The following is a 20,321-nucleotide window of genomic DNA, read 5'->3' on the forward strand; positions in this document are numbered from 1 at the left end:
ACCCCCCACAGAGAAGACCGTGGGGGCTACTTTTATTGGACTGTAGAGATGAAAACACACACACACACGGGGTCATTGAATTGCCCACCTTCCAGCACTTGTCCAAAAATTCTTTGGCACCGTTTTGTGTCAACATTGACAGCAGCAGAGGGAAAGAAAAAGATGAGAGGAATGCGCTTCCCCCTCACTGGCGGTTTCTCCTTTGAATAGACAAATGTGTGCATGTGTGTGTGACCAGGAAATCTTGCCACACATGCCATCTTTTCCACATCTGAGCCACCGCTGCCAAGAGGTGGCTAATTGCAAAACGTTATCTATTTGCCGGGCATATTGAGCAAGCCAGTGAGGTGCCCGCCCGCCCTCCGACGTGCCGTCACACAGCTGATGATGAGTGTGTGACGCACACGCGCGCAGCGTCTGCACACACCCCGCCGCGGCAGCAATTTGTTGTGCTTCTGCTGCTGGAATGTTGGCCAAATGGCTTCTATCCTCCTTCTGCTGTCTTGGGGAGGCAGGAGGCCACCCTTCCCCCTCAAGATGCCCCCCCTCAGACTAAGTGCATACACTCTCAGGGTCGTGGCACATGCACGCGTGCACACACACTTTTGGAACTCACACAGAACCAGAACAGCTCACAAAAAACACTTAAAACATTCTGAGCTTGACATAGTCACAGGACACAAAAAAAGCTCCAGAGTCCAGTTTGATTTTATCTCTCCCACTCACATTTTCCCAGCGTGTGTGTGTGCGTGTGTGTGTGTGTGTGCGTGAGTGTGCGTTTCCAGATGAATGAGCTATGCTTTTCCACTGCCTGGCCCGGTGAATGGAGGCGCGGACGAGGCAAAATGTACACACCACAGACACACGTATGCATGCACGTGCCATCACACACACACACACACACACACACACACACACACACACACACACACACACACACACACACACACACAGGAGAACACGCGACAATAATGACTGGCAGCAAAAATCAAACAGGCGCACTGATTTCAAGCGGTGTGACAACAAGAGCAGACAACGAGGTGACGGGATCCCGCTCCCCCGCTTGCCGATGACGAGTCACGCAAAGAATGACGGCACGGATTCACGTCACACGGCAAGGGAAGCTGCCAAAGTTCCGGGGCTTTCCTTGACTTTGGTTCAAAAGTGGAAAAAAAAAAATGCCATGTCCGTAAACAAACACAATGGAGCTCGGCATCTGTCTCGACAAACTTTTTTCTTCAGATGAAGCAAAAGCAACAAATGTCATCATTAGTATTTTTTGAAATAGCGTCATGATTGATAAAAAAAAGTGTGCCGGTTGCACTTTCTGCCTCCTTTGTTTCCGAAAATGAAGGCGGATTACGGTACTAAAAGTCACAGCAGACAACATGGACCAGCCTTGATTCTGACTTTCTGTCCTCATCATAAACATACTACATCACAAAGCTATCGCCTTTCAAGTTCCCGAGTCACACCTTTGTCATTCGGACTCGCCTTTCTGCTTGATCTTTGCACTGTCGTTCCGATTCTTCATCATTGAACCATCATTGTGTCTGCTTTAAGTTTCCTGCTCCAATCTCGACCAAAATTTCAAACTGTCTCCACTTGAAATAACGTTGACATGTCATAATCAAGTCAAGAGAAGTAAGATATCCATCCGGACTATTGTGGACCCATCCATTAACTTTGGGAGAATAATTTGATGCCAGGAACACGTTCGGACCGTCAAGCTAACGAGAGCTAGCTGTCGGTTTACCAGAACAGCAAAACGCAAAAAGTAAGCAGCTTCTATGTTAATTCAGAAATGAAGCAAATTATTTCATGTTTTTTTCTATTAATGTGCCATTTATCAAATTGGGTTTTGTACATATTTGCCAGTAAAAAAAAAAAGAGCCGAGACAATTTATAGATGACCACACAACTAATCAACTGTAAATATTCTCATATTCATTTGTGGTTTTGTCCCCAAAATAAAAACCTTTGCTGATTTTTGACGGACCAAACTAGTAAGTGAATCCAAATCAATTTAAGGTTGCACATCTTCTGCATGGTCACTTTTTGAAATTCGGTCCTGTCTTTGAACAAAGGGATGAAAATAAAAATGCAACAAAAGAAATTAATTACCCGATCAATCCATCAATCAAAGAAAATCACTTTTGACAGATTAATTATTCAAACGTTACTTATAACGCTCGAAAAAAATGAACACTATTTCTTTTAACTTATGCACAGGAGATGAACCAGCACTTCCTGGCGGCTTCTTTTTTTTTTATTTTTTTAAATCCAAGTATCTGTACAGCCACTTCCAAGTATATTTTTGCCCGCTTCGCTAAACAATCCCAACAACATTCGAATACACGAGGACGTACTCCGTGCAGAAGTGAGCTGGGATGGAAGAAAGCGAGCCACGTTGGGCAACAATGCAAAAGGGCAGCAGGCAGTCAGGGAGTTGGGACTCACTTTGGTGATGACGAGCGGCTCTCCGTGCTCGGTGCCCCCCTTGAGCGTGAAGCCCCACGGCGCGCCGCCACTCAGCTGCACCTGAACGCGGTGGAAGGAGACGAGCTGCTCCACCGTCTCCATGCTGCCGCAGCTTCCCCATCGGCGCCGAAGCCACAATGGATGCACTAGCCGCCGACAAACGGACGCGAGCTGGGCGGCTCGAGAGAATTGGGAGGGACTTAGGCGAAAGTTTGGAAAGCGAGCATGAAGCCACGCCCACCGGCCCGACCATTTGGACGTGATTGACGACACGGTCCGCCAATGGGAAGGCAAAAGTTGTCCGTGGAGCGGCAGCCCAGCCAGGAAACCCTTTCTTCACACTAATGAGACAATTCGACGCATTACTTGTGAATCAATAAATGGTAACGATGAGAAGTTTGTCATGTCAATAGTAGTACATGGTAAAAGGCAGTTGTCGACGAGTGCACAGGTTTGCCTCATTTGTAATGTTATGGAGTTGGTCTTTCTGCGAATTTGCCCAAATGTCAAAAATATCATCTTTAAGCACTAAAAAAAACTTAATAGTTAAGAAAAAGCACTCCAAACTCAAATTTAACACCCACCCAAGAGTTCTTGCAATGTATCGTTCTTGCTGTATGTACACATTTTTTTCAACCAATGAATTAATAATCTAGACGTAGTTAGGGTCATTACCTGAATGGTGTGCTGGTTTATTTTGTTAATCGACCTACAACAAAATATTGAGTAACCCTACTGAGAGCTTTATCACTTGGAATGCTGTGTGAAGCTCTTAATGTGTACGTTTGTGAATAATCGCTCGGGGGGGGGGTTACAATCATGTATGACTAATAATTAATATCCACCGAAAAAAGTAGCTGTGGCCCGATGAAGCAATGGGAGGTTCTGCATTTGCGCCTTGGAAGCGACATGAAGTTACTTCCTTCCTCCACCTGAGGCCGCCACGGCGCTGCAACTTTTACGCACCTTTTACGCGCGGGTCACGTGGCTTCACCGCGCTCGGTGGGCGTGTCCGTCGTGCTGAATGGGTTAATTGAGGTCACCCAGTATGGCGGCAAAAGGAAAGTTGAGTCCACGGTGGTCGGCGAGCCTGCAGTGAGTCGCGCCCGCGGCCGCACCGACGATGGTCGCAGTTTGTCGCCTCTTTGGTGGAGCTCATTAGCGCCCGGAGCTTCTCGTGCCCAACATGCGCGGCCAGCGCCGCTTCCCGCGCGTCCTGCTCTTGTCCTTAGCTCTGGCCCTCCTCACACTCCCGCCGTGTAGGGTTGCGGCCGGCTCCAAAATGTCTCCCGGTCGCGGCGGCCGCCGCCGGGACGCCGAGGCTCGAGGCGCTCACCACCGGCCGCTGACCGACGAACAGAAGGCCGACCAGAACCTGCAGTTTATGTTGAGTTTGTACCGCAGCGCGGCGGGACCGGGCGGTAGACCCAAACAACGCCGGAAGTTCGGCTCCAACACAGTGCGCCTGCTCAGACCCTCCGCGTCGTCGGTGCACTACCTGCCGGCGTCCAGAGGTGAGGAACACAGTGAGTTTTTTATTCCTTTTCAGAAGAGTTGCCCTTGGTTGGCATGTTCAAAAATCTACATGCTTTCATGAGGCTAAAAGTATGAAAAAGTCAAAACGGCTTTAATCGGGATATTGACTTTGACCGCTGCATGTCACATCAGGTTGTTATGGATGTTAAGAGACATCCTCCTTTTTTTTCCCCTCCTTGTCTTGAAGACCACCATTACACCTTCAGCGTCCAGTACCACGTGGACGTGCTTCCTTCGGAGCAGCTGATCCGAGCATCCTTTGTGCACCTTCGATCTTCGTCTTCCGCCGCCCTCCCGTCGCCCCGCTGCCACGCCCGGGTCACGTGGCCGGGCGAGGAGAGCCTGCTCGCCACCATGGAGCCCCACCAGCGCTGGACGGAGGCGGACGTTGGTGCTCGCGTGCTCCGGGGCGAGGAGGACGGGGGACGCTTGACGCTCACCGCCCAGTATTGGTGCACGGAGCAGGAGCGTGCTGAAGAGGGCGGAGACCTGCCTCGCCGGTGGCGAGGGGAGCCCCATCTGGAAGCTCCTTCGCTTCTTTTGTACCTGGAAGAGGAGCGGGACGGTCAGGACTGGATGACGGGGCACCTGCCGACAGGCAATGGGGAAGATCTCATGAGGAGGCTGAGCCGCTGGCACCCCTTCCTCCGTCGCCGCCGCCGCAGCTCGGCGAGCTCCCCGCCGGATCCTTCGGCCACTCCTGCCCCCGCCTCCGTCCTCGCCAACATTCCTGCCGCAGCAAAAACCAAAACGGGAACGCCCAAGAACCTCTGCAAGCTGCACTCTTTCCGCCTGTCCTTTGATGAGCTGGACTGGCGTCACTACATTGCGCCGCCCGTCTACAACCCTCGCTTCTGCCAGGGCGACTGCCCGCGTGTATTGACCTATGGCTACCACTCGCCCAATCACGCCATCATCCAGACCATCATCAATGAGCTGGGGGTGGGCGACGTCCCGCCCCCCTCCTGCGTACCCTACAAGTACATGCCGATGAGCGTGCTGGAGGTACACAAGAAGAAGGTGGAGTACAAGGAACTGGAGGACATGGTGGCCGAGTCGTGCACATGCCGCTAAAGGGCAGCTGCTGAGCACCTTCTGAGAAAACGCGCTCCGACACGGGCGCCGGCCGGGGCGGTGTTTGGACTCTGCGTTAATGCCGAGATGAGAACGTTCACGAGTCGCCCGTCACTTTGTGTTAAGCACTGAAAATAAATATGACTAACTTGCCCCAAAGCATTGACAACTCAAACATTGAAAGCATGTCATCTTGTCTGCCGTGTCAATCCAAATGCCCAAACACTGTTTTTTTTCCTTCTTTTTGTCCTTTGGCTTATTTATTCAACACGCTTCTCGACGACGCTGACCAAGACGATTTTAACATGTCTGATGTGAAGCTCAAATAATCGATTTTGTACCTATTTATAACAGGAGGGGGTCCCAGAGAACTGCACAAAGAAAGAAAATGTTCACCAATGCACTTTTTTTTTAAAATTCCAAGTAAAAATGAATAATTAAATAAACTGCAAGTTTTCTAAAGCGTAATCTCTTTGATTGTCATCACTAAAATTGGCAGGAGGCCTCCACCAAGGCCGGCGGTGCTAATTGGAACAAAACCGGCACCTGTCTAAACAAAGTGTCCAAAATCAAATCCTTTTCTCAGCCTCAACTTCATTCCTAGCATTCCAAGGACAGGCGACTCACCCTGTTGTTGTGCACAAACAACGTCAGTCCAGCAGAGGGCGCTCGTTGACCACAATGGGAAACCTGAGCAAAGGACGTCCACATTAATATCCACCACAAATGTGACCTAAAATATCTTCCAACCTGAAATGACCTTGTCTCCGTTTACCCAATTCGATAAGTAGGCCTGTTGACTGAAACTCAAAGCTGTTATTCTCATGTCAATGGCGACAGGTGAATATGCAAATGAAGTGCACCTTCTGCCATCTAGCCGGAGAGCATTTAATTGCTCTGCCAATCGCTATACGTCGCCGGCAGAGATCTCTGCACACGTATCCGGTTGACAATCACTAATTGAGAGTGCCGTCACTGAAAGCTAAAGAAGTGGACATCCTTGGAAATGTTCTTGGCCGTTCTGCTAGTTGTGCATTTGTCTTGATAGGTGCAAAGGCATTATTTCGCTGATCAGTGGGTCACCGAGTTGTTGCCACACACGTCTCAACGTGCAAATCTATGTTGGCCCATTTGCGCATGCAGCAAAGTCCACGATGGCATAACCTCCCAAAGCTTCCTGGTAGGAGAGTTCCGTGAACCTGCCAACTAGTCCGATGAGGTCATGTCTGCATCTGTTTGACAGGACAGCAAAATTAAGTGGCCTCACGCAGCGCCCGTCTGCGCGCCCGCAACTCTTGAGCACACACACACACACACACACACACAAAATCCCGGTTTGTCGTGTGGCTGCACTTTTCTCCCCAAAGTTTGACCTTCCCCAGATACATTCAAAACATTTTAAAGTATTCTTTAGTGCCCGCTCACATTCGTTAGCTCACACGCTAACGCTAAATTCTTTCACCTGAAGTTGATTGTAAACCTGACACACTCAAAAGGAGAATTTAAACATTTGTATTGAAACACCAAAATCCATCCATCCATTTTCTGATCCACCTTATCCTCACAAGAGTCGCGGGACATGCTGGAACCTATCCCAGCTGTCTTCGGGCAGTAGGCGGGGGACACCCTGAACCGGTTGCCAATCGCAGGGCACACAGAGACTTACAACCATCCGCACTCACACTCAACTGAGGGACAATTTGGAGTGTTCAATCAACCTGCCATGCATGTTTTTGGAATGTGGGAGGAAACTGGAGTACCCGGAGAAAACCCACGCAGGCACGGGGAGAACATGCAAACTCCACACAGGAAGGCCGGAGCCGGGATCGAACCCACGACCTCTGCACTGTGAGGTCAATGCGCTCACCACTGGACCAACGGGACGACCAAACACCAAAATGTTTACCCAAAAGCATATTTCATCTGCTAATTTTATGCGAACGTATAATGTGAAATGCCATAGACGGGTCAACCGAAATGAGCGCAGATGTTACGGTGATTCCAAAAGTGCAGCTGGAGCCAACTGGAATGGACCGTTGCCAAAAACGGATTGATTTGGTCTGCTGACATGCTGCAAAGGAAAACTGTGACGCCGTGGAAAGTTTGGAGCCTTCGTGTACACCGTATTGTCCTGTATCACTCATTCAACCATAAAACCATAGCGTGATGATGAAGGACGACAAAGACGGCTTATGGTGTCTGAATCCTGGCGCCGCAGCCCAAATTTGAACTCCGACCGTCTGGACTGTGAGGAAGGTTTGCCAGAAGCAGACGGTCATCTACTGGCCGTTTCTTTATGTCCACATAGCGGGCCTCAAAGTCCTTGGTGCCACCCCAAAATGTTTTGCCAAGTATTTGTGCTCAAGGCCAGCCTGAGTCAACACTGACTTCTTGCCAAATGACAACACCACCATCAGCTGGAGACGGAGCGCCGCAACTCTTGTCCAGCGTGTGCACGCGTATGCTTACGTAAACATGCCCGGTGACGTATATGTTGGAGGTGCAATTTTATTTCACCAAGTGGGTGCACAAAATAAATGCAGATACATTGTTAAAGTGGACTTTACATCTACTCAAAAATCGATCTGGATCCAGATGATTTCATTTCGTGCCACAAAAGTGAGTAAACTCAACAACCGTTCCCCCCCCCCCCCCCCAATGTACTTTGACTTGTATTTTTTTTTAACAAGTATCTTTACTTCTACCTAAATTCTGAGTACTTTTGCCACCTGAAACACACGCACACACACACACACATATACAATTTAAAAGCGTCCTCACGTGTCCATGTCTTATCTTTGTGCATACATGAAATGAGGCTAAAGTGTGTTTTTTTCCAACACAAAGTCCCATTTAGCCCACAGAGGTGATTACCCGTACAACCCCCCACCCCTTTCCCCCCCCCCCCCCAAAAAAAGGGTAGTGAGCGGCTGATGACCCAGGACAAATGTGACACACACACACACACACACACACACACACTTGCACACCACGAGCAGGCCAGCGTGTCTTTATAAGGCGGTGCAATCAGTCCAAAGTGTTAGCGCCACTCGCTCCCCAGCGTCAACGGCAGACCGTCAGAACAACAAAGATTTTGGCAGGCTCGCATCAGCTGTTTTGTTTTTTTGTATTTTATTTGAGTTTTTAGCAAGTACTTTTGAATTGACATGCAGGCGGAAGGCAAAGTCCCCCTTAGGAGACACTCTCTTTACCTCCTGATGCTGCTGCTGCTTCTGTCCCAGCAGGTGAGTCCTGCTTGAATGGGCCTGAATGCAAAGAGTCATCCGGGTTGATCAATTCTGCCTGTGTGTGCTTGCCTGTGGCAGGTGTGCTCGGGTCCGTTGGCCTCGCCGGTGCAGAGTCCATATTCGGCGCACAAGCGCGTAGCCCGTATGAGCCCGCTGTGGAGGATCATGTACAGCAAACCTTTTGGTGCTTTTTGCCAGAACAACTACGAATGCTCCACTGGACTCTGCAGGTACTGTTGCGGGCCGTCACAATCTAATCCAGCAGGGAAAAGAAAAGTTAATTGCGGGCAACAAACAACTAAATCACGGTCAAGAAATATTTATACCATGCCCCCCAAAGAATTATTTGTGGTCCTGAATTAAGCGTGCGTGTGCATGAAATGTTAATTTTTTGGTGCCATGAATCGTATGGTTCATTTGCATTTTGTGCATGTAATTGCACAGTGGATATAAAAGTCTACACGCCCCTGTTCAAATGACAATGTTCTACGCAGTATATCGAAAATGAGGCCAAGATAAATCATTTCCAAACTTTGTCCACCATGAACCCTTTCATACACCCTGTAACTTGATATCATGGTAAGATGTCCACTGTAATAACCGCTGTCCCTGAAAGGTTTAATGTGGCTTGTAACTTGTAGAACTTAGTCGTATTCAGAGTGAACCAATCACATTCAAACTCCTCACCTTTTAAACGTTTGTCAAATGGGTGCCAGACCCCGTTTCAAGGCCCACCAACCAGCCCCAAATAAAGTTCAGCTGTTCATGTGGTCCGGCACATGGTCGAGCCTTTCCTGACACTTATGACACAACGGTGACATAAACAAGAGCTCAACGTCCATCCCAAATGGATGAAAAGACTTGAAGAGAACCGATCGGGGAGGTTGCCAAGAGGCCACTAAGGAGCTGCAGGAATTTCGGCCAAGGGTTTCAAACACGTGACAACGTTCTCCCACACTGTATGTCTGGGCTATGGCAAGATGGTAAGCCTCATCTCACAATAGCCCAAAAATGTAAGGAAAAGCCTACTAGAACACCTGAACTGGATTTGGGCTTCATTAGAAGCACCTTAAATGCTAGCAGGTGTGCGCTGAGAAGTTTGAAAGTTATGTTGACAAGATTTTATTTTTTTTCTAATGGAGTCGAACGGATCACATGAATGGTGGAAAAAGTTTTGAAATGATTTATCTTGGTCTGTCATTTTTTTCACATCACAAAAGCCCTGGTATTTGATTCAAATTCCAAACACTATTAATTCGTGACAGACAATTATTTGGAGCTTTCATGTTTTTGTGTGTATACATCAAAATGAGCAATTCATGTGCAGGTTATATCAATGCTTTGGCCACAATTTGAATGCCATGTCTTGGGTTCGGTACCAATTCATTCCAAATCACGTATGAGAAACCAAAAGCTCTCCCCAAGGGCTTAAAATCCTCTTGACAACACACACAAATTTTCATCAAATTCTTGGCGAAGACGGTGACACTCATGCTCTGAGCGAGATGCTGATTGATTAAGTCTTTGTTGTTTTTCCAGGGTGGGACACTGCTCCACCCACCAGCGGCCACCCTCGGAGCCCCTCAACGACTAGACGGCCCCGTGGCCAACCGAAGGACCAATGTTCTACTCAAAATGAGACCGAAGTAGTGTGTTCACAATTCATGCTTAGTCCACTTGTGATTCCTCCATATTTTATTTATTACACCACATTCACTCATTGCACATCAAGCTACACGATTTTTCCAATGCTTTTTTTCGCATGATTATTATTCTCCGAAAAATTTGCACGTGGATGTGGTGCACTTTTGATGACAAAATGCACTTTTAAAAAGCCAAAATATCTTTGTACTGTCTGCTGTCTGCTCGGTTGCAGCTTCAATAAAACACAAACTCACTGAGGTGATGTGGGAAAGTGAGTGTTGCTTTTGTCTCAATCTGCTACTGTGTTTCCTCCTTTGAACTTAAAAATGATACTATCGTAGATTTATGGCTATTACAAATAGCTTTGATTTAAGGAAAGTTTTTTTCTTATGGATGTAAACAGAAAAAAGATGGATTGCAAATCTATCAGGAATGAATCACGATGAATAAAACTGATTAGCACATGCTTTATAAATGTACATGGGTACAGACATTCACGAAACAGAAAAACACACCTGGTAAGGGGTGATGCTTTGGATGTGCAATATTTCTCATTATAAATATAGTGATTCAGGTTGTATACATATACAGGACAGGACAGTGAACGCACGTGTACTGAAATATTGGATGACATATTTTAAATCCAAATTAAGGACCAAAAAAATCAATCGTGGACGTGCTAGAGCCTATCCCCAAGATGTTCATCATAATTCTAACGTTATTTTGCTATGTCCTGTTTCGCCACTAGATGTCGTTTTAACGATTGACTTCAGTAGCACAAATGAGCAAATATCCATGTAGAGAATATGACATACTGTATTCTCAAGAGAACAACAAAAAATAATGTTTAAAAAAAACTAATCAAAAGTATCTTGGATATACTGTCATGTTAAAAGAGGACTCACAGAGCTTCTTCCAGGGTGTTCTGAGCAGCACGCATGCACAGTCAATTTAGCACAAACGCGACGTTTGGGTTTGTTTTACATCTTGATTCTCTCGACTGTAGCGTCGCGAAAACTCACCGAGACGCTGCTACTTGTAATCATATTTTGAGTAACCACGTGAAATGTTATCGTGGGCCGTAAACTACGCCAAAACGTACCTGTAGTTATAGAAAGACAACTTCCGCTCGCTTCCGTATTCTCCACCAATCACTTTAAAAGCCGGGCAAAATTATTTCGGAGACCATCGGTATTCAAAAGCAAAAGGAATAAGCACGTGATTAGCCGGTTAACATTGAAGGGGATATTTTTTGAAAATTAGCTAAAATTATTTGCAGCAATTTTGTTTCAAGAGTGCCTGCTAGTACCCGCCCATCAAGTGTGAGTTTAAACGACCAGATACATCTCACGTTATCTGACCGCTTCTGAAAATGTGTCGAAAAGCACTTCCGCCCAACTCTCTCGCAACAAATTAACATAAACAAACCTTCACTGTGGATACAATCAACGACGTGATCATTTAGACTTCACACACTGTAAGCAGAGCTGCATTCATTAAAAAAAACGTCATTGTTGAGCCATGGGGTATTTTAACAAAAGCACGCCACAGACATCAAGACACAAGGGACAGCTTTAATTTAGGAAAATGCATCATATGTCCTCAACCAACCACATAACCCACTTCATTACAATAAATTCATGTGTGATATTGCACAAAAGAGAATGAAAACACATTTTATTGTGTGTGTGTTCTCAACTCCGAGTCCGATACACATATACTTTGTATACATACATATTCAAAATAAGAAAACAACACTTTATCTTTGAAAGTTCTTCTTCTTTTCATGGCACACATACATCTCGTTAGTATTGACACACACCTCTGCGATGATTTACCTCGCAAGTTTTATTTAATCTTTGACAAAAAAAAACATCGGTGGGTCATTGTAAACATTTATGACACTTTGTACAAGGTTCATTTGGAAAATTTTAAAATTACTATTTACTACTTTGGAAACATCAACAGTCTATTCTGAATGTGTTCAATTCATGCATCGACACACTCGTGACAGAAATGTGCGCACACACGAACGCACACGGAGTCGATTTTTTTTTACTTCAATGTTCTGATTTCTGATGCTGTCACTGACAAAACACAATAATAAAAACAAATACAAAATAATATGAATCCTCTTATGCTTGGAACAGAAGCACTTGGTGAATAATACTGAACCGGACAAATGTTAAGGGGGGGGGGGGGGCATCAATAAAGTTAAACACGGAAAATCAAATTGTGCCCACCCAAGCTCGGGATATTTTCAGATGATCATTTGCATCTTTCTCGAGCTAAATATTGAAGCAAATCAAACAGAACAGTTGGAACTGACGGTGGTAAACGTTAAACAGATCCAGCATTCGAACGAACATTGGGTAATGCTAATATTTGTTCATTGACAAATAGAAAACAACATTTGAGCCTGCAGGTGGCGACACGGGCCCATGCCAACGGGGTGCATGGTGGGCTTGACTCGTGGACTTAACTTTGAGATGCGAACCATTCATGAGAAAAAAAATGCTTGTATAATAATAAATAAAGGCATGTAAGATCTAGTTGGGCAGAGTGACATTAGAGACAAAAGAAGCTTCAACTACATTCCCATCTAGTTAAAGAGACGGACATTTGTGGGATTTTTCACTTGTTGAGGACAAACAAAAGTCCAGTTTCTTGGAGCAAACAAATCTGTGATTGGCTCAACTTGGCTTTGGGGCCTCCTGCTTAGTCATTGCGGTGAAAACCAACGAGGAGCTTCAAAATGTTGTGCTTTGCAAAAAATCATGAAAATGATCCAAATCGAATGCAGGGGGCAATCACGTGGCATATTAAGTAAGAAGCACAGCTGGCTCGCGCTCTGGCCGCACGCCGAGACCGTAAACAAAAAAAACGGTGCAAGTCTGAGAAATCACGGCTGATTTCAAAATGCAAACGTAACTTGCAGCAGCATTTCACCGTTTTCGTCTTCATTATTATTTTTTTCCCTTAGTCCTTGTTTCCTTTACAATTGCACACAAAAATACAACGAAAAGCTTGGACAAAGGAGGTGACTCAAAACTAGGTTGGGGTGATGTTGAGTATTGCGTGAACGGCTGTGTGTTATCATGTGACATTGAATGGTTTTTTTTGTTTTTGTTTTTTCTGGCGTGGCAGCCATATGCTTCCTCACTACTCCCTACTGAAGTGGAGGCACGACCTACGTCCACTATATAAAAATCCCAATGTAGCGATTAAGTTGGGGAATGAACGATTCCCAATGCACCCCTTCCGCTTTCCACGTCCTCATGAACTTCTTTTTCTCTCTTTTCTTGAGTTAGCTGCGCGCAACTTCTACTTCCTCCATCTTGGCACTGCGCCACAGCAAAATGGCGTGGCTGGATTATTTGGACCCTGTCACGCGTGCGTCTACAAGGCGGGCAGGTGGCAGTAGGCCTCCAGGGAGGCCAGCAGGATGTAGACCAGCCAGAGCGACACGAAGAAAAGTGACGTCAACACCTTGCAAGTCCTCGGGCCGCCCAGCTCGCCGCCGGCCGTGCCGGGCCGCCGCCGGTAGAGCAGCGTGGTGACGCACAGCGACGCCATGATGGTGAAGAGGGTGACGGAGAAGGCCAAGTTGCCCGGGTCCACCTTGAACGTTTGGCCGCGAGCCCGCCAGGCCACGGCGGCGATGGTCCAAGCTACGCCGATGCCCAGAAAGACGTTGACGGCGTTGGAGCCCGTCACGTTGCCGATGGACGCGTCGGCGTACTGGTCCTGGATGGCCGCCACCTTGCTGGCGAACGTGTCTGCGGGGGCACACCGCGCGCAGAATCAATCGTCATATGAGCTGCTAAATTTGGGGTGCCCCCGTCCCACCGCCGGCGCCTCACCTGGCACGGACGTGCCCAGTGCCACGAAGACCACGGCCGTCACCGAGTCCTTCAGGCCCACGGTGCAGCCGAAGTGCGACGCCAGGTCGCCGGTGACGGCCGTCAACACGCCGATCAGCGAGATGGACACGATGAAGCAGGCCCAGCCGTTCCAGTACTCGGTGGGGGGCACGAAAGCGAACAGAACCTTCCAGAAGACGGTCAGGAAGTGCATGATGTAGTCGAAGCACGACGGCAGGCGCTCCTCGCCGCTTTCGTCGTCGTCGTCGTCTCCTGCCCCAATCAAAAATGAGAAAGCCGACTCAAACGCGCTCACAAATGTGCTAATTTGCATATTGGGGGTAACTACTTTGCCATTGACATTTTTACAGAATTCGCTCAACTTTATTATTGTGTGTAAATGTCGAACAACTTTGCGTACCCTTGTTGTAAAACGACACTGCGCGTATTCGTTTGTGCTAGGGCAGGGGTCGGCAACCCAAAATGTTGAAAGAGCCATATAGGAAGATAAAAACAAATATGTCTGGAGCCACAAAAAAATAAAAGCCTTCTATAAAACTTACAATGAAGGAAAAACATGCTGCATGTATGTAGGAGACTGGACTGTCTCGAATTGTTTATGTTGTTCATTCCTTTGTTGTGTGTTCACAAACGCCCCCATAGATGTTATTTTGTAATTTCCTCGCTTTATTTTTTTTGTTTGTTTTGGTGTATTATTTTCGCTTTTCTTAGTGTCAGTGAAGTGATCATTAATTTCCATTTTTCGGAGGCGGTCTTTGAACGCCTCTCGAGTCGAACGAGAAGAGAGAAGGCACGGAGTCGGACGCAGACGTGTCTCTGTTTGTCGAGACTGTTAAAAGCATAAATAAAGTGTACGTTTTTAAAAACCAACACCACAACTCTCCTTTTTCAGAGCTGCAACATGTATCTATATCTATTTCGGCTATATTAGCCTACTATCAAAATCTTTTTCCACTTTCAAACATTTTATAAAGCTCCAGGGAGCCACTAGATGTCACTCAAGAGCCGCATGCGGCTCTCGAGCCGTGTGTTGCCGACCCCCGTGCTAAGGTGTCATTTTGGATTTCATGTTAAGTTGGTTTGTTTGCATTGAGTAATTGAACTGAGCCAGTGGCGCCGTTCATGTCACATGGCTTCAGGACTGTGTACAAGCAAGATGCAAGGTGTTGCTGCTCTGAAGCTCTGAAGTGCTTTGCTGCCATCTTGTGACATGTGGACATGATCACAAACCTCTTTTAGGGATGCTGTCAATTATTTGTGGATTTTTCCAGCTATTTGTAGCAGGGTGGATGTATGTAATATAATATTTGTGTATGTGTGTGTGTGTGTGTGTGTGTGTGTGTGTGTGTACCTGCACTGACTGTCACCGCGCTAACAAACTGCTCCCTCCAGCTGCTGCTTCCCACCACCAAGGCAAGATTTGTCTTCTTGATCAGCTTGTCAACTGTATTCTGCACGCACGCACGCACGCACACACACACACACACACACACACACACACACACATAGGACACACAGGCGAGCACACCCAGACACGGCGGAAAAGAGCAAAGCAAGAGAAATCTCCGGTTGTTAAATCACTCCCAGATGGGGGAAGGGGCGGGGGGGGGGGGGGGGGGGGCTGATTTCAGAGAGCTGTAGAAGACAGTATATCAGTGTAAAGCAGCAGGAAATGGCGAGTGTTTGTCTTTGTATACACAAGAAGTAGGACCCAAAAAATAGCATGCGCCTATAATGAAGACAAAGTCAGAGACAAAGAGAAAGAGGGGGAGAGAGAGAGAGAGAGAGAGAGAGAGAGAGAGAGAGAGAGAGTGAGAGAGAGAGTGAGAGATGGACAACCTTGCTACGCTGCTCCAAAAGCACATCCACTGCTCTCTGCACACACAGACACACACGTACACACATGATCAATGAAAAATGAGCGCGTGGTAATTTTCTGGACATTGAGCAGAAATGTTCCACCCGTTTGCAACCTAGATGAGGACAAGCTCCGGAAAGTGCTACATGTTGTTGATAGGAGGGAACGGACGTGAGCGCCGTACCTTGAACTCGTAGGACTCCTCGATGACGACGTGGACCTGCGTGTGCTCGCCCAGGCTGGGGCAGCCCATCTTGGCTACCTCGTCCTCCTCTGCTCCTACCGGCGGTTTGTTCTCATTGGAGTCTCCTGACCAACCAACAACAAACACTTCATTTAACCACACAAGCCATTCTGAGTTTCAGAGCTTCTGACATTTTTTTAATCCTTAAGACACACACACACACACACACACACACACACACACACACACACACACACACACAAACCGTGCTTCTGTCCAATCTCCAAGAGAAGCGGCTCGCCCAGCTCGATGCTGAAGGACTTGTTCTTCTCGTACTCCTCGTCGTCGATAATCCGCACCTCGATGATCTTCCTGCGCGACAGGGGATGCTTTCATGAAGCTTTGTGGGCCAACTGCTTTTGCACACAAACTTCACCAGCCGATGACGATGTCATAGTACGCATGTCGATTTTCATCAATCCACCTCACGAGGTAAACAGTCAAATGAGTGAGCACACGGTGAGTTGTTCATATTTGGGAAATGAGACACGTGCATGAAGATGGTTTGTTTTGATGTTTCTGTTGCTCTGTATTCACTTTCTGACTGCCACTTTGATTGAGCACCAGTAGTGCGTTTGCGTGTGTGTGTTGCATTTGCCAAGATATTTTCTTCACTTGGGCTAATTTATAGACACTCTTATTTTACTGTTTTTGACGGTTGAGACGCTCACACACACACACACACACACACACACACACACTCCTGCTCACCTAAAAAAACAACTTCAAACTGATTGAAAAGGAAATATATTTTCATCTATTGCCAACAGTCTTCAGGGTTTTTTTTTTGCCTTCAATACAAGTGGATGTTTTTTTGGGGGGCGGGGGGGTCTCATTAGATTTTAGCGTTCTCTGCGCATACCTGTCAACTGATACGGTTTAGCCATAGTTGATACGGATTTTGTGGTGAATCTTACGTATATGGCCGTATCGCACAAATCATACGGATTCTGAAAATTTCCGGGTTTTTTTCCCCCCTAACAGGTAGTTCCGTTTGCAACTCTGAACACAGTAATGCCACTAAGTAGAATGATGATTAGACATTAACCAGACATTGTATTATGGAGATCTACAATAAATATCATTGAAAATTTTGTGGGGGGTTTTCTGCCGTTATTTTGACATATAAAATGCTTTGGTATGTTATAAGGATTTTCTGCTCTTTATAAGGATTTTTTTGGTAGTTTATACAGGTTGGCGCTCCGAAAAGTTGACAGCTATGTCTGCGTTGCCATGTCAATGTACCGGTAATCTTCTTTCACAATCTTCTGAAAGGCAATGTGACTGTTTCTTTAGCCAATCACATTTCTGCGAGCTGGCCCACAACATCATCAGCATCTTTTCTCCCTCAGCTTGATTGGTTCGAGCCAAATTGTTCAATTAGCGAAACGCGTCCGAACAAATAAATACACTTGGATTGATCACATGGAGCGGAACTCTCACTCTCGCTCTGTCCCTCACTCGCCCCCCCCCCCCACACACACACACAAGCGCATCTCCCACCGCATTAAAATAAGAGCGGATCGGACTGGACGTGAACCGAATCCGTTTGTGTGTCCCCGGTGCTGCAGCGCATCATCAGGGCAACTTATGCACGCAAACATGCTCTTTCTTTCACCTCCAATCTTCATCTTACCGCAGTTCCCCTTCCTCCCGCTGCTCCTGCGATTATCATCATTGTTGTGGTGTTGGTGGTGAGCATATATACAGAATACTATATATATATATATATATATATTTATAGATCTGCATATGTCAACTTCATCCAATTTACCCATGACCGTGGTGAGGACGATAAAAATGGATGAACGGAAATGACAATGCCCTTAGTTTTCGTTTCAACAACTAATCAGAAGCTTTACTCTTGCCAATGACGTCCTAAAAAAATCTCTGCTTCTATTTATGTAAATATAGGCTGCTGAGGAAGCATGGCCTGCCACAGGAGGTGCTACGACAGTTCTACACGGCAGTCATCGAATCAATCCTGTGTTCTTCCATCACGGTTTGGTTTGGGGCCGCCACAAAAAAGGACAAAATCCGACTTCAACGGACAGTTAGGACGGCGGAAAAAATCGTTAGCACCGCCCTACCCACTCTTGAGGACTTGCACACTGCAAGAATCAAGACAAGGGCACGGAAAATCCTCCTGGATCCCCCGCACCCTGCCCACCACCTCTTCCAGCTACTCCCCTCAGGCAGACGCTACAGATCCATGCGCACCAAATCCAGTAGACACTTAAACAGCTTCTTCCCTCTAGCCATTAACTCCTTAAACAGTCACTGACGTAGTCACTCTTCTTGTACTACAAATACTGCTACTGGTTACTCCAAAATGGTTCAATGATTTGTTGTTTACGATGATACTAATGCAGCGTGTTATACCGGAGACAAATTCCTTGTGTGTTCTACATACTTGGCAAATAAAGATGATTCTGATTCTGATTCTGATTTGTTCACGGCTTTCTCCTCCAAAGTAAATTCCTCCAAATCTACGGCAGATGGTAGACAAACACGCAAATGTATCCGTTCGCCGGGCCGGCCCATCAGGCGTCCAACCGACGACGTCACGCGCTACCAAAGCTGTCGCTGACGGAGTGCGGCCGTGACACTCCGAAATGTAACCACTGACGAGTGGACGACTTCTGGGCACCGCGATGACCAGGACCGGCCCTGAAATACGGTGGTCCTTCGAGAAAATTCAATTTTTTTTCCTGAAATTCCCGATGGCCACACCGTACGTGGCTACACGCCTGCTACGGAAGCAGTATGGTGCATTCAAGGTACTTTCACAACGTCGGGAATTTATAAACACTACGTGCCATACTACACATGAATTGTTTTTCTTCGATTATGTTTTAAAACCCAAGAGGACTCAAAAGTGAAATCAGTGAACCTTGAGAGACAAACACACATGGACAGGATGAAACACAAACAACACACGCACACACACACACACGCACGCACGCACACACACACACACGCACACACATACGCGCGCGCGCACACACACACACACAAGTGTTCTGAAATCTGTGATAACGATGATGACTTAAAGCTCCTTAACGCTGACAGTTTTGACATTGGGGGATGAGGAGGGATGCAGGGACAAACAGACGGACGGACGGAGGTTTGGATGCAGGAGAAACTCACACACACACACACACACACACACACACACACACTAACTGGGATCCACACACGCACACAGGCCAAAGAATACATAAAGAACATTCATGGGTGTGTGGAAAAACAAGACTTTCCCCGCAGTCATGGCTGACCACTTCCGGCCAAATTAAGCAAGTTTGGCGGAGCTTCACGCCCTACTTCCCGTCTAATTAAAAAGGCGACTTGCTTTTAATTAGTGCCGACTCAAAGTTGTATGTCGGCGCCTTTTGAGGGAGGAAGTTTTCACCGGAGAGCGGCGTACATGGTCGTTAGATCAGCAATTACCATGGCAACAGAGCCCACCGCAAACAACGTACAAATCACAGACGCACGCCCTGATTTAAGAGTTTCATTGATTCCACTTAATTCAATGGATGTCATTCCTATCTACAGGTTTTTACGTCATACGGGCAAGTCGGAGTTTAGAGTTGCGTGCCTTCGGTGTCGTTTCACGTTGTGCCAAAACATTCTGGGCACTGCAGAGCTGTAATGGAAGACATGCAGCATAATTAACAACAAGAAGAGGAGGCAGAGAAGGTCCCCAGCTAATGCCCAAGAACACTGTTCAACAGCAAATTTTAATCGAGAAGGCTTTATGTGTCCCTAAAATATATTTTTGACACTAATATAAAAAAATGTATTTACTTTATTACTTTTTATGGGATTGTTCATTAATTGTTTTTGTTTGACCTTCAATAGCTTGCATAATACTGATTTTACTATGCGTTGTGAGTCCTAGCTATGACATTTCAGAAAGAAAATCTCCCTGTTGCTTAGCTTAATCCTTCATTCATAAATATTACTAAATATTTACATATTTAATTATTACGCTTATAAAATTTGATGGGCTGGAGAAAAAAACAAAGGCAGATTCGGAATCAGCACAAAAAAATGTTTACTGACATCTCTCAACAAAAACAATTACTATAGATTTGCTGACCAGTGTAATTGTCGTTCCTCCCACGTCGCAGGGAGAAAATATGATTGTGAGTATTGTCGTCTCTTCAATTTTTTATGTGTTGCTCCATGTGTTAAAGTGGTGGAAACTGTTAAACTTAATAATCACTCTGTTGACTGTTCTGCTATTTTTTTAGCCTGTCTATGGTGTTCCACATTATATGTTAGCATTAAGCTAGCAGAGTCTTTACAGCACAGATTTTCACCTGCTGGCGTACTTTGTTAATTGG

General features: G+C 46.4%; 4 protein-coding genes across 5 annotated transcripts in view; 2 read left to right on the plus strand and 2 right to left on the minus strand.

Moving 5' to 3' along the window:
- The window catches only part of shroom4 (shroom family member 4), a 29,959-nt gene extending 26,374 nt beyond the window's left edge, over positions 1-3,585 (minus strand). Inside the window, exons 1-2 of the mRNA XM_086103505.1 lie at positions 3,448-3,585; positions 2,461-2,822 (exon numbers count right to left, since the gene is read on the minus strand). Of these exons, the coding sequence (XP_085959631.1) occupies positions 2,461-2,583 (123 nt within the window). The 5' untranslated portion in view covers positions 2,584-2,822; positions 3,448-3,585. The remainder of the gene's footprint in view (positions 1-2,460; positions 2,823-3,447) is intronic.
- An 82-nt stretch (positions 3,586-3,667) lies between these two features.
- bmp15 (bone morphogenetic protein 15) lies at positions 3,668-5,547 on the plus strand. Its single transcript, XM_086103517.1, has 2 exons — positions 3,668-3,995; positions 4,205-5,547. The coding sequence occupies exons 1-2, from the start codon at positions 3,668-3,670 to the stop codon at positions 5,089-5,091; spliced, it is 1,215 nt and encodes a 404-aa protein (XP_085959643.1). The 3' UTR covers positions 5,092-5,547.
- Positions 5,548-8,118: 2,571 nt separating this feature from the next.
- On the plus strand, positions 8,119-10,276 carry leap2 (liver-expressed antimicrobial peptide 2). The gene is made up of 3 exons (XM_086103529.1): positions 8,119-8,336; positions 8,418-8,569; positions 9,879-10,276. Exons 1-3 carry the CDS (start codon positions 8,259-8,261, stop codon positions 9,931-9,933), a joined length of 285 nt encoding a protein of 94 aa, XP_085959655.1. The 5' UTR covers positions 8,119-8,258; the 3' UTR covers positions 9,934-10,276.
- Positions 10,277-11,543: 1,267 nt separating this feature from the next.
- LOC147208993 (sodium/calcium exchanger 1-like) overlaps positions 11,544-20,321 on the minus strand; it is a 36,228-nt gene continuing 27,450 nt past the window's right edge. The window contains exons 12-17 of one of the 2 annotated variants that reach the window (XM_086103542.1): positions 16,175-16,281; positions 15,910-16,034; positions 15,707-15,742; positions 15,219-15,318; positions 13,847-14,119; positions 11,544-13,762 (exon numbers count right to left, since the gene is read on the minus strand). In XM_086103542.1, the coding sequence (XP_085959668.1) occupies positions 13,383-13,762; positions 13,847-14,119; positions 15,219-15,318; positions 15,707-15,742; positions 15,910-16,034; positions 16,175-16,281 (1,021 nt within the window). In that variant the 3' untranslated portion in view covers positions 11,544-13,382. The remainder of the gene's footprint in view (positions 13,763-13,846; positions 14,120-15,218; positions 15,319-15,706; positions 15,743-15,909; positions 16,035-16,174; positions 16,282-20,321) is intronic. The other variant, XM_086103548.1, reaches the window with a different exon arrangement.

The sequence above is a fragment of the Hippocampus guttulatus genome, chromosome 2 (assembly GCF_054856545.1).
Source record: "Hippocampus guttulatus isolate MCC_2025c chromosome 2, RoL_Hgut_1.0, whole genome shotgun sequence".
Taxonomy (NCBI): domain Eukaryota; kingdom Metazoa; phylum Chordata; class Actinopteri; order Syngnathiformes; family Syngnathidae; genus Hippocampus; species Hippocampus guttulatus.